The sequence below is a fragment of the Agelaius phoeniceus genome, chromosome 1, assembly GCF_051311805.1.
Source record: "Agelaius phoeniceus isolate bAgePho1 chromosome 1, bAgePho1.hap1, whole genome shotgun sequence".
Taxonomy (NCBI): Eukaryota; Metazoa; Chordata; class Aves; order Passeriformes; family Icteridae; genus Agelaius; species Agelaius phoeniceus.
The window spans coordinates 43,056,035-43,069,380 of record NC_135265.1 but is presented as its reverse complement, the minus strand read 5'-3'; the positions used below and the strand labels follow the sequence as shown (position 1 = coordinate 43,069,380).

The following is a 13,346-nucleotide window of genomic DNA, read 5'->3' as shown; positions in this document are numbered from 1 at the left end:
TTTGCAAACTAATATGAATATTAAATGCACTGACATTTGACTTCATTTTTACTCTTAAAATATTGCCAAACAGTAAAATAAACAACCAGCAGAATTTTTTAAGTCTTTAGACATTGTCTTTATAGCTTTAGAAGCTTTCATTAAGTCTCACACCGAGGCTATTCAGCAACTACTGGAAATGTTTGCCATGGTTTCAGCTTGAAGTTAAAATATCCAACTACTTTATGTCTCACAATTTCAATTCTAGGCATAAACTGCAGTGGCTTACCTATCTAGCAGAGAATAAAAAAATCAAATTACTATTTTGCATTGTACTAAAAATAAAAACATACATATTCATTTTTAAAGGAGGGCTTTTAGGTATGATTTCTTATATATATATATATATATATATATATATATATATATTTATATATATGTATATATATGAAGTAAACGTTTGCAGCTGAGGTAGGGGTATTCTAGAAGAGAACAATATGTTAATTGAAATCACTAGTGCTTTGTATTAACCTTTTTTAATATTCAGCATCAGTAATGCTGCATTGTTCCATTTTTCCTATGTTTTCCCATTTTCATCATGTCCAAGCATCGATAAGTCTTGGCTAGGAAGTCTGTTTCACTGAAATAAAATACATGATGAATTAAATTGCCAAGTATTTTCCAAAAAATGAACCTTAAAGCTGTCAGTAAGGTTTTCACCTTACCACAAAACATTTTTAAAAAACAGATTTATATTTAACCCCCTAATTAGTATTTTCTCATTATAAGTAAATAATCAAATATTTTTTCATATACATTTAACTATTAGGAAGAAAATGAAACCACACATCAAATATTCACCACTATGTACTCTACCTTACAGTTATATCTGAAAACTGACAAACCACTCAGGTTATAAATGTAGTATATATGTATACATGGCAGTTTGGAATAAACACATAACCACAAAAATGAATTAACACATGGAAAGAGAGATACCTCAAGACTGTTCCCAAAAGAACCTCAGCAGTAAGAAAGTTAAAAGATTTTAACACTCCCAGAAATTAACACTCCCAGAAAATTATTTTTTCTGATTAAAGAGTAAATACATTGAAGACAAAGAAAGAATACACACTGCAATTAGCAGAAAGACATAAGGGGATAAGCATGAACTAAAAACTAAAACCACTTTTTTTTTTTAAGTGGCACTGACAGCGTGGAAAGCAGAGATTGAAGATTTTGAGGGGGCCTGTTGGAGAGCCATATACAGGGTTGGAAAACTTGATATATGAGCACAGGTTGAAGAAACTCAGTTTGTTACATTAAGATAAAAGAAGGCTTGGGTGGGTGGGTAAGATTTAATCACATTCTTCCAGCGCCTAACAGGTAGTTTTCAAGAAGACAGAGGTACCCTCTTCACAAAGTTGCACAGTGAAAGAACAAGAAGTCATGAGCTACCAAGTTGCACCAGAGAAACTTTTTTCTTCCCATAAGAAAAAAAACCCCTATTATTTGAGAACAATTAAACAGTGGACCAGGCTGCCCAGAGAAATGGTTGACTTTCCCTCACTGGTAGTGCTCAAGTCTTAGCTTATCTTGATAAGGACACTAAGAACTTAATCAAGGGTCCTGCAGAAGGTTTGGGCAAATAATCTGCAGGGGTTCTCTTCCACCTACACTGCTCTTTAATTCCATTTGTGAAACTCTGCAGTTCCTATATGCAACGTTAGTATCTGGCAATAACACAGAAATAATTTAGCAAAAACACCACTTTATGCACAGCTGTTATGCTTCAACCTTTGAACTTCTGTAACTCCATCAGTATCAAAGGATTCATGCATGTGTGTATGCTGATGCAGCCTATTTTTCTGATTTTTTCCCAGCTGCTTTTCTACTAAAGTTGGCCCTTACATAAATGTGTATTTAGCATATGTTCTAAATCCCAGATTCATGAGTTCTACATGAACAAAGCTGTTTGCTCCACACATGCAGCACACTACACCATGCAGGACCATGCCTCACTTCCACCTGGCCAGAATGGAGTCATGTACTTTACTGCCAGGAAATAATTCAACCAGAACTGTTTTGTAAAAAACAAAATTACCCAGCTTCACTGGGAGAAAACAGATTGCACTGAAATCTGTTGCAAAACATTTAAGAAATTTTAAAGGGGAAAAAAAGTGGAAATACTTTAATTTTGACATAACAATCGACCTAAATTTGCTTTTGCTCAGGAAGTGGATTCAAAAGATCTTCAACTGCACTCAGGATGCAATGTTTACTGATTTTCAAGTTTGTGGAGAATGCAAAGTACAGTGATGCCTAGAACTAGATGATAAATACACCTTGTCATCTACTAGAATTCAAACTGACTCTGGTAGTTTTTCCCAGTTTCTCTGGCACACCATTTCAGAAACAACTGTCAAGCTTACTGTTGAGCTGACTGAGTGTTGAGACTACTACATCAAGATTGTTCAGCAGAAGCTCAAAGAGCTTCTAATCTATATGAGGAGGCCTTTGATGAAAAAATACACCTAATAAAATGGAATTCTGAAGAAAAGTTGTATGCCAATCTCAATCACTTTTGACTTTTGATCAGCCTTACTGACACACTATGATTCCTGCTTTCCAGCCTCTTACAATGAACCATCAGCTCCTTCTCACTCAGAAAAACCAAAGCTCAAGAAAGGATTTCTTCCTTTATTCTACTCCATACTTCTTCCAGAACTGACTTTTCAATACAGGTTTTTCTATTATGCTGATAAAGATCTATGTCCTTATGAGGACACCATGAAATTAAATCAACACAGACCAACTGTATAAGCCATGTTTACTACAAATACACCACCCGTGTCCCTGTGCAAAGGTCCTCATTTCTGCAGCACAGCTGATTACATTCTTCCCAAAATCGTTTCTAGATGGTAATGTCAGGTTTTATATTACCCTTATCAAGAAGGACTTTCATTACTACTTAGTATTTCCAAGCTAATTACCAAATCCCTCATGTGATGTAGAACATCCAGGCTAAGGGCACTTCTGCAAAAAAGCTTTCCATTAGTTTACTACACTTTGGGGCTGGATACATGAGTTGATTTTCAAGGCAAGGACACATTCATGAAGAGCTGTACTTCACAGCTACTGCTTCAAAACACCACTACTGATGTACTGTTAGAAGGAAAAATGACTGTTTAAGAGTTGTACTTAAGAGTAGAACTGATTTCTTGAAGTCAACTCTTAGAGTAGTCCTGACACCGATTTAATTTGCATTCCTTAAATTTATCAGAGTCCACATTAAAAAGAAACAGTCATCAGGAACAAAACTCTTTGTCAACAATTTTTGCAAGACAGATTTTTAAAGCACTGCAGAATTAGAGTTACACTTGTTTTAACCTACTTCCCTAGCTATGCACCAAGTTTCTTCAGAGTTATTTTCTTTTTTTGTGGTTCGAATCAGTGTAGGCAGTCAGAAGTGATCTGGAACAGTTTCACACAAGCACAGACACGTGCTTGGAATGTCCTAATTTGCACCTGAATTCACAACAGAATTATGTGTCTATGGTGAACTCTGAAAAACTAAACACACAATGTGATACAACTGTTTTAAAATAAAGTTAATAAGGATATATTATTTCCTGCTTTAAGGGCATTCAGGTACTCCTTTTTGTTTGAAAACTGCACTGGCTGCACTCAGTTAGCATCCATCCATAAGAAAAAGAGGGGAGTTTCATCATTCTGCTCCTGGTTCAAATCACGTTGCCATGGAAGCAGATGTTGAATTGATGAAAATAGGTCAACTGTTCAAAAAAATGACTGGTTTAATACTTTAAAAATTATTATTATATTTTATTATTTTAATGCTTGCCATTATTTTGAAATTGGTAATATTTTATCCTGTGGTATTCTAATTAAAATTTACTTTGCTAACACAATAGAATATTCCCACCAAAAATGTAGATAGCATCAGAGTAAAGAGCTGTTAATGGGAAAAAATATTTCACATAAATCAGTAGGGGCTGGGTACTGAAAGCTTACAAGAATATCACACACACAATTCTTTGTTACTTCAGTAGTTTGGTGTTAAATGTTGCTATATAGGCTGTTTCCATTTGAAGAATATTAGCATTATTAAAAAGCACTAGCATTAAAAAAAAAAAAAGGACAAAAAAATCAGGACATCAATAATACCTGTGCTTGGCTTTGACAGCAACAGTGTTTTCTGCTTAGTTTTGCATCAAACAGATATATAAATACTCACTGTAGTCTCAGTTACTATAAACTTATTAAAATACTTAAAGACAACTAAGATTTAAGTAGGTTACCGCATCAATAGAACATGTGAAAATACACATAGCCAATTCAAAGAAATTTCTCTCTTAACATTTTCAAACTGCCTGCCAAGATGCTGTCAAAATAATGCAAACACACAGTAAAATGTTCATCTTCACCTGCAGTAAACATCAGAAAATAAAATAACTCACCTGTATCATGTTTTTCTGAATCTCTGCTAGGTGATCTAAAATACTTTCCTATCAACACCCTGACACATCTGAATTTTTTCTAAGTTGACATTGACATACTTTAGATGCATCAGGTTTGTCCTAAAAGTTTAATGTAGTATATTCTGTTCCTGAATATTTTTTTACAACTGAAATGCAGAGTTTATTCATAAAGAGAGAAAGGTGCGTGAGAATACTGCCAATACATGAGATTTGTGTTCCTTTCATAGTTCAGAGATCTTTCTATAGATTAAGTGAGACTTAAAGTAGAAAGGCTCAGTGGTGTAGAAGTCCTGCAAATTTAATCCAGCACAAACCCACCACAGCAGTGCTGTGTGTGTCCCACACACTGCTGCTCCTGCCCTGCTCCCTAGTGGACGGGGTCAGACAGCTTTTCCCATACCAATTCCCTGATCTGTTTCATCAGCACCACGTAAAAGAAAGTCCCAGTGCCACAGGTAAGATGGGAATAAATTCACAGGAAACAAAAGCAAAAACATCCTCATCTCTTGAAACTGATATTAATCTGTACTGCTGCTCATAGCCCCACAGCATCCAATAATCCTCCTTTCTTTGAACATTTTGTAATCAATGTTTTAACCTGAAATATGTACAACAGAACTTCTGATGAAAAAAAATAAATCTGTAACTAAGAATAGCTTGAACTGCCAACACAATTGAAATGATTTTCAACAGAAATAAAACTCATGTTTGCTGTGCTCATTTTCATAGAGTTTTTTAAAATTAAATTTCTGTATAAAATGTGTTTCACTTCGGAGAACTCTTTTTGACTCTAGAAAGTTCAAAATTTGTGTTATGAAACTTTTTGCAGTATTGTATAACTTGAGCTCTCTTTAAAAAAACGAGATCTCTTTTAAAAACTAAAACCAACAAAAAACCCCCAAACCCCACACCTGTGAAGATGTTAAATACTGTTTAAAATGTACAAAAAGAATGCCCTTAAGGAGATAGTAAAAGTCTTACATTTCACATTGAGTAGTTTTGAAACTGTTTGTAACCAACCAACAACATTCCAAAGAACCCACATGGCTCGTTATGCTCCAGAAACATACTGTAAGACTCACATGTTGGTTCTGTATTCTCTCTGTTTTCTCAGACAATAAATAGCTGGTACTAACAGAAAAACAACCATCAAAAAAAAAAAATCAGAGACTGGCATATTTTAAATCATCAGGCATAGTGGATACTTTTGATTAAAACTTTTTTAATAGATCTTTTCTGACCACTGCATTATGGCTTGTTGTTTGGTTGTTTGGGGTTTTTTTAATTAAGCAGAATAATTAGAGAAAACTTAACTTTTCTTTAACCAAATTAATGCCTTTAATTTCCTCTGGCTCAGCCAGTATTAGCCTCCAACAGCCTCTTCATACCATGATAATTATAGATTGGTGGTCTTCACTAAAGGTGCTTCTCTATATAAGACACCATTTTTCCCCTCTCCTCCCCTCAGTACTAATTCACCTCTTCTGTCCAAACTTTCTTCCCTTTGTTTTCTGAATCTCCCTTTCCACAGTATTTATAGATAATTTGAGATACAATGTTGAGGAGTTCTAAGAGCTACCTAGTTGTTGTGCTGTAATTCATGTTCCCTAAAGGGTTGCATATAAACAGAATTTAAATTTAGAGAAAAATGCTGGTATTATCCTTTGTTCTACCAAGAAACAGAGGTCTGCCTAGAGATCAAATAGCCAGCTTCATATTTAAACAGATAAAAGTCTAGCACACAGCAAGCAAAGTCAAAAACAGCCCCATCTCTGAGCTGTCAGAAATCCATACTGCTTACATTTACTCATCCAGTTTTCAAAATATCACCTCTCTAGATATGTTGTCCAGTAATGAGCTATATCATTACATTTGAGTTGCTAAATTAGTTTTATATTAAAACTACACCTCACTGAGGTCAATGTAAATGTCCACATGTGCATAATAGAAGAGTGCATCAGGCTGCCTGTAAATTCCAGCAAACCAGCTGACATGACTTATATTTACAGCTAACTCTGCAAACCTTAAGGCTTGGAAAATAAAACTCAAAGCAAGCTCATAATTCATTGCGTAACACTTAATACCCGTAAAATGAACAAATAAGAAATAAATGTTCCTGATGCACCTCTGTAAGATGATGCACTTTTGTAACTACACATACAAAACCCAGACCTTTTGCCATGACAAAAGTAATGCTGTTTCTAAAAGCTAAAATAGAATAATGGAAAAAGTCAAAGTAATGCAATACAAGAAAGCCCTGAAGGAAAGATTTATAAGGGCAAAGTCCTGCAATATCAGTTCTGTAAAATACCCACAGTCATCCCTCCATGCCTGAAAAGGAATGACACTGATGTGCTTACTACACGGAATTAGGAAAAGATTAAACCCAAATGCTGTTACAATCACAAATATTTACAGTCATGACACATAGTTGTTTCAGATAAGCCCTACAGGATACATCCATAAAGATTATGTAGGAAGTCTTTTTAAGATATGCTCGGGTCACAACCCAAGCAGAGAAATAAACAGTTCACAAAAATGTGATTATTTTGCTTCTTGAAATAGCACCACTAAATACTTGAAGTACATGAAGCAACAAATGCTTGTGAAAGTATGGGAACAGGGGAATGCTTGGGAAAGTATGGGAACAGCATTCACAGTAAATGAAAACACAGAAGAGAAAGAAATCAAAAAGAAAGACTTTGAAACACTTCTTTGATAGGGAAATTTTGATTTCCTTCTAATATAAGATGTGAGGTAAAGTCTAATTCCTGCTATCATTTCCACTGGTGTTTGGGTTATTTGCTACAACATGCATTTTTGAAGGCAGACTTACCTCTACCAATGCCACAGTCAGAACAAGGTCCATTTTTGAGTCTGGGAAAAGGGCATCCACTTCTGGAGACATTCCAATCAATATACAATTAGTAACAACTGATATCACACTCATAGTTTCAAAGGCCAGCTGAAATAAAACAAAAACATATTTACAGTTATGACCATTACCTCTTGCTTACTAGTCCCCAAATTGCTCTGCATGATACCTCTCTCTTCATTAAAGCCTCAGAAGACCCATTAGTTTAAATTATTTTCTGTTATCCTCTGAATTCTATGGCAGAGGACTTGCTCTGCAAGCAGTCCAGACCTCATCAGCTTGACAAGACCACAGCAAGGCTGTAACCTGAACACATGAAACAGCAAGCACTTATTGACAGTTGTACTCCTAAACAAACTTATTCCAGGATAAAGGAAAAAGTGCAAAATTCTAAGAGGAACTAGTAGTGCTAACACTGGCTTTGGGGGTTCTGCCTGAATGTTAAGAGGAAAAGATTCAGAATGCCTTTTTAAAACCACAACCACTTAAGATTTGTTGACAGATTTACATTTAAACACATGCAATAGCACAAGCCTAAGAAGCTCTTACGTAGAGAGCTCCCACAAAATGCCTGAAAATATTAATACAGCTTAACAATTGCATTTGCAGTACTTATTCCAAGGTTACTAATTCCAAGGTCCTGTCTGAAATGAGAAAGACTGACACAGAATTGTAGTGACTGTCACAATGAATTAGCAGAAATAACTTTCTCCTTGACAAGAAGCTAGTGACTCAGCTCACCTGATAAAATAGTTCCAGCATTCCTGTAACAGAAATCTTTCAGCAAATGCTCTTATTCCCCACATGAAATGGATGACTTGAAAAGTTAGTTATTTTTAATTCACAAAGCAGATTAATTTCTGCCATTAGTTGAAAAAATGACACCATAAAACAAAATTACAGTACTGTAGTAATGTTATAATTTTTCAGCCTACTCCCTTGATTGAAACAAACTTTTCTAGGAAAAAAAAAAAAAAAAAAAGCTATTAATACATCTGCAGCTATACTTGTGTCTTATGACCACAGCCTATGCAGCTATGGCATTAAGATGTTGGCAGCATAGACCTGGACTGAGAAAGTACATCCCATGTTAAAATGCAATCAGATTATAATTCACATATTTTAATGGCATATTATTAAAAGACTTCACTTCTAAGCCCCCTTCATTAATATCTATGCATGTGTCTAATGAACATTGCTCAGAATCCTAGGTTTGCATGTTTTTACTCAATGTTTTACTTGAGGTTTCAGGATTTTCATTTCTCACCTCTCACTTGCTTCATTTGATAACATTTACAACCCCTCCAAACTGAATAATCCATTAGCTCACTGCGCCCTTTATCTCCATTACATAACATTAGAAAACCTGTTAAATAAAACTAGAATATGAATAATCTCCTAGAAAGGTCCCCCAACCTTATCACATTCCCTTATCAAGCACTGCTATTATGTAATGCTATATTTTCTGGGTGCAATTTAGTCACTCCAGAAAACTCTGCTCAGGATCAGTTCACTGATGCAGCACTCTCCACAGGCCCCAAAATAGCTGGTGGCAGCATGACTGCATGGACAAACAAGTGAGGACAGAAAATGCTTAACCCAGTACTATTACCATGAAATTGTTTAGATAGACTACAGTGTTCAGGCTGTGCAGAAAGTTCCAGCTCCTGCTCACAGATCCAGGTTATTTTCAAATTAGTCAGCTTGAGCACCAGTAACCATGGGTGCATAGGCCACAAGCCTGGCTTAGGAATCCAACTACTTATCTATTCTTCCATTTATTTTGAAACTCCTGCTGTGCTCCACACTCCTGAGATAGCATCAGAAGCTACCATTTCTAAAATACACTGCCTGTAAAAAATACTGGACAGTAGCTGGAAGCTTTGCTTTGTTGAAGTTGCAATAGAAGTACAATACATACACAAGAACTAAAGAAAAAATTTGCTTTTTTTTCCAAGGCAGCTAAAAGGCATGTGGTCAAAAATCATACCAAAAAATATCACTGTGATATACAGTTGAACAGATGATATTCCAAGGCATTGAAGAGAACAAAGTACCTACTGAACTTTGAAGTGGCTCATGGGATAAACACAAAGCTTTCATACTGGTGCTGAAACCTCTTTTAAACAAATGAATAGAAAAAAAAAAAGACACAAAAATTACCTGCCAAACACCAATATTTGCTGTGGGTTCTGCAAATGGACGCTTGTAAACTCTGCACATCTTTAAGGCATCAGAGTATATCTCTGTGATGTTGTTTAAGACTGCAAAAACAGCTGCCAGTGGATAAACACATGAGAAAAGACTCACATAGCCAAACTGTAGGAACAACTCCAGGTAATCATCAAAAGTACCCTGAAAAACAGAGGAAACGTAAGAACAACTTTAACCTACAAAAAATTATGACAAAACACAGAAATAGCACTACAGTTGTAAATATGTTTCCTCATCCCAAATCAGTTGTTTGGAAATGACTGCTGATAATAGATGAGAAGAAGAATTTTTTAAAAATCCAATTTTAAAAATCCAATAAAAATCCAATTCCAATAATTTGGAATTATTCAATCACTAAAAACTTCTCATAAGGGGAGGCCCAGGTTTTTCCTTTTGCCTAATGCATTTTATGCAAGCCACACTTCCTATCCTTATCACATGAAGTAACTACATAAACACATTCAGCCTATGCAGGTTTCTGAGCATCTCAGTTAAGCAGTAACAGAAGGAACAGTGAGGAACAGAAAACATGCATTTCAACTGGCAGAACACCCTCCTGAGAGCACTGGGGCAATAAAAGTCCTAGCATTTCAGACTGTCCATGAAAGACCTAACCAGAATGGTAGGCTGATAGATAGGCAAATCTTTTCTGGTATTTCTGCTTGTTTATTTCAAAAGGGTAGGACAGAATTAGTGGACCACTTGAAGATTGAAATCTGCAAGGCAGCACTGACATCTGAAAGGAACAATTAGTGCAAACAAGAAAACCTATTTAGCAAATAGGTTTATCCCTGATCTTCGAACCAAGAATGTGGGTACTTAAATGCTGATTAAGTACTCACATGTAGGTGATCATATATTTATTTGCATATTAGTTTTGTAGTATTAATAACAGTTTGCTATGATTGCAGCAAGTTTTTTATCAAAGAACCAAACCAACCCCTTTTAAAGAAAAAGTGTTCATAAACAAAGGATGGTGAAATACCACAAATATAAAGTAGGATCTAGGTAACTTGTATTTACACAGACACATGTATTGTCCTCTCTCTCAAAACTGAAATTATGAAGACTTGACAGTAACTGAAATTATTGCAAGAACCACATGAAAATGGTTTTGGCTCCATGTATCAGACACATGGTTATCTACTCTTTTTTGCCCATCATAGCTGTTAAACTGACTGCCCTCTCCAACACCTAGTGCTTTTTTCTCCTAGGAAACAGAGAGGGGCAGTTGAAGTCTGCAAGCTCACAAATCAACACGGGGTACTCATTAATTGTATTTCTCATTTGAGGTCATTTTGGAGTTCCACAGCATAGTTCAGTCTCACAAACAAGTCTGCAGGCCAGACTATGAACAGCTACCTAACTTTTAAAGCCATTTAGACTTTTTCCTCTGAAACATTTTGTACAAGCTCTAAATTTTACTAAGGCCTTCTTTAGGGACATTTGCAGGAATGTCCACTGGAATGGCAGCCACACATCTGCTACTGCTATCATTTTCTCAGACAATCACTGCAGGCAGAGAGAGAGCCTTCCTTTGTGCTCCTCCTTCTGGTAACTTTACAGTATTCCCACTGCTTTTTCACTCTTCTCATTTCCTTGCCCAATACATACTGGCTTTTAGAACAGCAGAGTATGAGGTAAATAAGTATTTCTTTTTCTCCTACTCAATTTATGAAACTCTGTTTAGGAAAACAGGAGTCTGAGACAATGTTAAAGAAATTTCTAACTGTGCCATTGGCAGCCACAACATCAGCTATGACATCAAGGAAACAAAAGCAAGGAATAAATTAAGGGAGAAAATTAACTAGAGGAGTGAAGCAGAAATTAGAAACATAATAATTAAAAAATTATTGCAGGATGTTTTTACATCTTAAACAGGGTTAAGGACTGGATATTTGAAAAGTAAGTGAGAATGAGGATAAAAAGAATAGAGAATTAAATGCTGAAGAGTATGTGAAAGGAGGAATCAAAACAAAAGAGCCTGAAACAGAATTCTGTCAAGACTCAGCAGTTACTAAACAGTCAAATGCTTCCCCCTTGTGACAGTTTTAATTTTAGAAATATTCTTGCCTGCTGACAGCTCACTGCTTGCAAACAAATCCACGGTCTAATATAGTTTATTCACAAGCACAGCAAAACAATAATCTTTAAATTGAGTATAAAATTAAGGCTTCGAATGCACAGTATTTAGAACTGAAACTGAGGCTAGCAGTGGACACATCCAAGGCAAAATCCTAACTCCCTACAACTGACCTCTTGGGTACCCGTGAAAAACTATTCAGGGTACAACAGTACAACAGGTGCAGATTCATTTGATCCAACTCTGCACAAGAAGCACTGGGCAATGTCACTCAGAGACACCACATTGGCTTTGTCACTGGCTCAGTGACAGCTGAGAATCAGGAGTCAGCTCAGGTCTAAGAGCAGAGCTTACTTGGTCAGGCTTGATGCTGACACAACTCTGGGAGCTGTGCTGGCCGATGTGCAGGTGCAGTGCTGGACTGTGCTGATTTACCAGCTCAGACACTAAGACAGGGACTTCTGCTGGGTTCTGCACTGCAAGACAGGCTGTCTAACTCTATCTCCCTCCAATCTTCACACAGGAACACATTTGTACAGTTTTTTAAATTGTAAAGGTGATAGTTCTTTCTCCTTTTTCCACATCACAGCACTTCAAGCAGGAAGAATCTGATACGGTGTTACTACCAAATTTTCAAACTGCTAACATCTACCTTTTACACGAAAAGTACACTATCTACATGTACTTCTTATTCTGTAAAAGCAAAAATCATACAGTACTAAAACTCTTGTGACTGTGCTTGCAGCATCTGATCAAGTTGTCAGCCAGTCTGTGAGGCCTTAACATACACACTGACGTCCACTGCGTAAATTCCTTTAGAATTTTAAGTAATGAATTGCATAGAATCTGCTAAATACAATTAAAAATTATACTGGGTAGGAGGTGGTCAAGAACAGAACCAAGAAGACAGGGAATATCAAAGCTGTGGTTTCAAGAGGCTAGAGCATCCAACAGGAATATTGTTTTGAGAAGCTGGTTTCTTCTGTCTTCTGTTTCTGGCCCCATTCAGACCTAAGCCCTCTCTCGTAGGCTCTACTTTAACTGCCCATTTAAACTAATACCACTGCAAAATCAAACCAAAAGAGAAATAATTTCCCTCTTCCCTGTGCCAGCCTACTCATCCTGGTAGTCTTTGGGTTACCCTTGGGGATAAGGGCGTATTACACAAATACTTCTTTCCAGTGGCATGGGGTTAGGTAGCTCCAGACAGAGCTATTCATTCCTTCCCCTTCATTCTGGTGTTACTAGGATCCTGCACTGTATCCACTTCCTGATCCAGGATAACACACAGCTGCATAAACAGCTACCAGCAAAGCTGATGAAGCTGGAAATAAGCTGCCATGCCAGAAAGCCAAAAATATTCTTGTTTGCCTTGGCTGAAGCCTCTGTGAACTGCAGCCCAGAAAAGTTTTAACTCTTTTAAGTACTACAACATACCAAATAGGTTCCCATTTCTTTTTCCATGTTGATCTGTTCAGCTAATGACAGGTCCATATCAGTCTTTGCGGAGCACATGCGTTTCCTCATCCTCCTGTTGTATCTCTTCTGGAGCCAGTAAGGAAGCAAGGATTCTGCAAATTGGTTGAGGATCTGTGAAGTTATCAGCAAAGTGGCCAAGCTCTTAAGTTAGAAAAAAAGAAATTAAAATTAATATAATTGTGATGAAACTATGATCATTTGCAATTCTGTGAGCTCA

At 36.4% G+C, this 13,346-nt stretch overlaps 1 protein-coding gene across 3 annotated transcripts in view; it reads right to left on the bottom strand.

The window, feature by feature from the left end:
- The window catches only part of ANO10 (anoctamin 10), a 123,234-nt gene that overhangs the window by 94,717 nt on the left and 15,171 nt on the right, over nucleotides 1-13,346 (bottom strand). For all 3 annotated transcript variants that reach the window (XM_077177267.1, XM_077177260.1, XM_054635923.2), the window contains 3 exons: nucleotides 13,088-13,270; nucleotides 9,517-9,708; nucleotides 7,315-7,443 (listed from right to left, as the gene is read on the bottom strand). In XM_077177267.1, coding sequence (XP_077033382.1) covers nucleotides 7,315-7,443; nucleotides 9,517-9,708; nucleotides 13,088-13,270 — 504 coding nt within the window. The remainder of the gene's footprint in view (nucleotides 1-7,314; nucleotides 7,444-9,516; nucleotides 9,709-13,087; nucleotides 13,271-13,346) is intronic.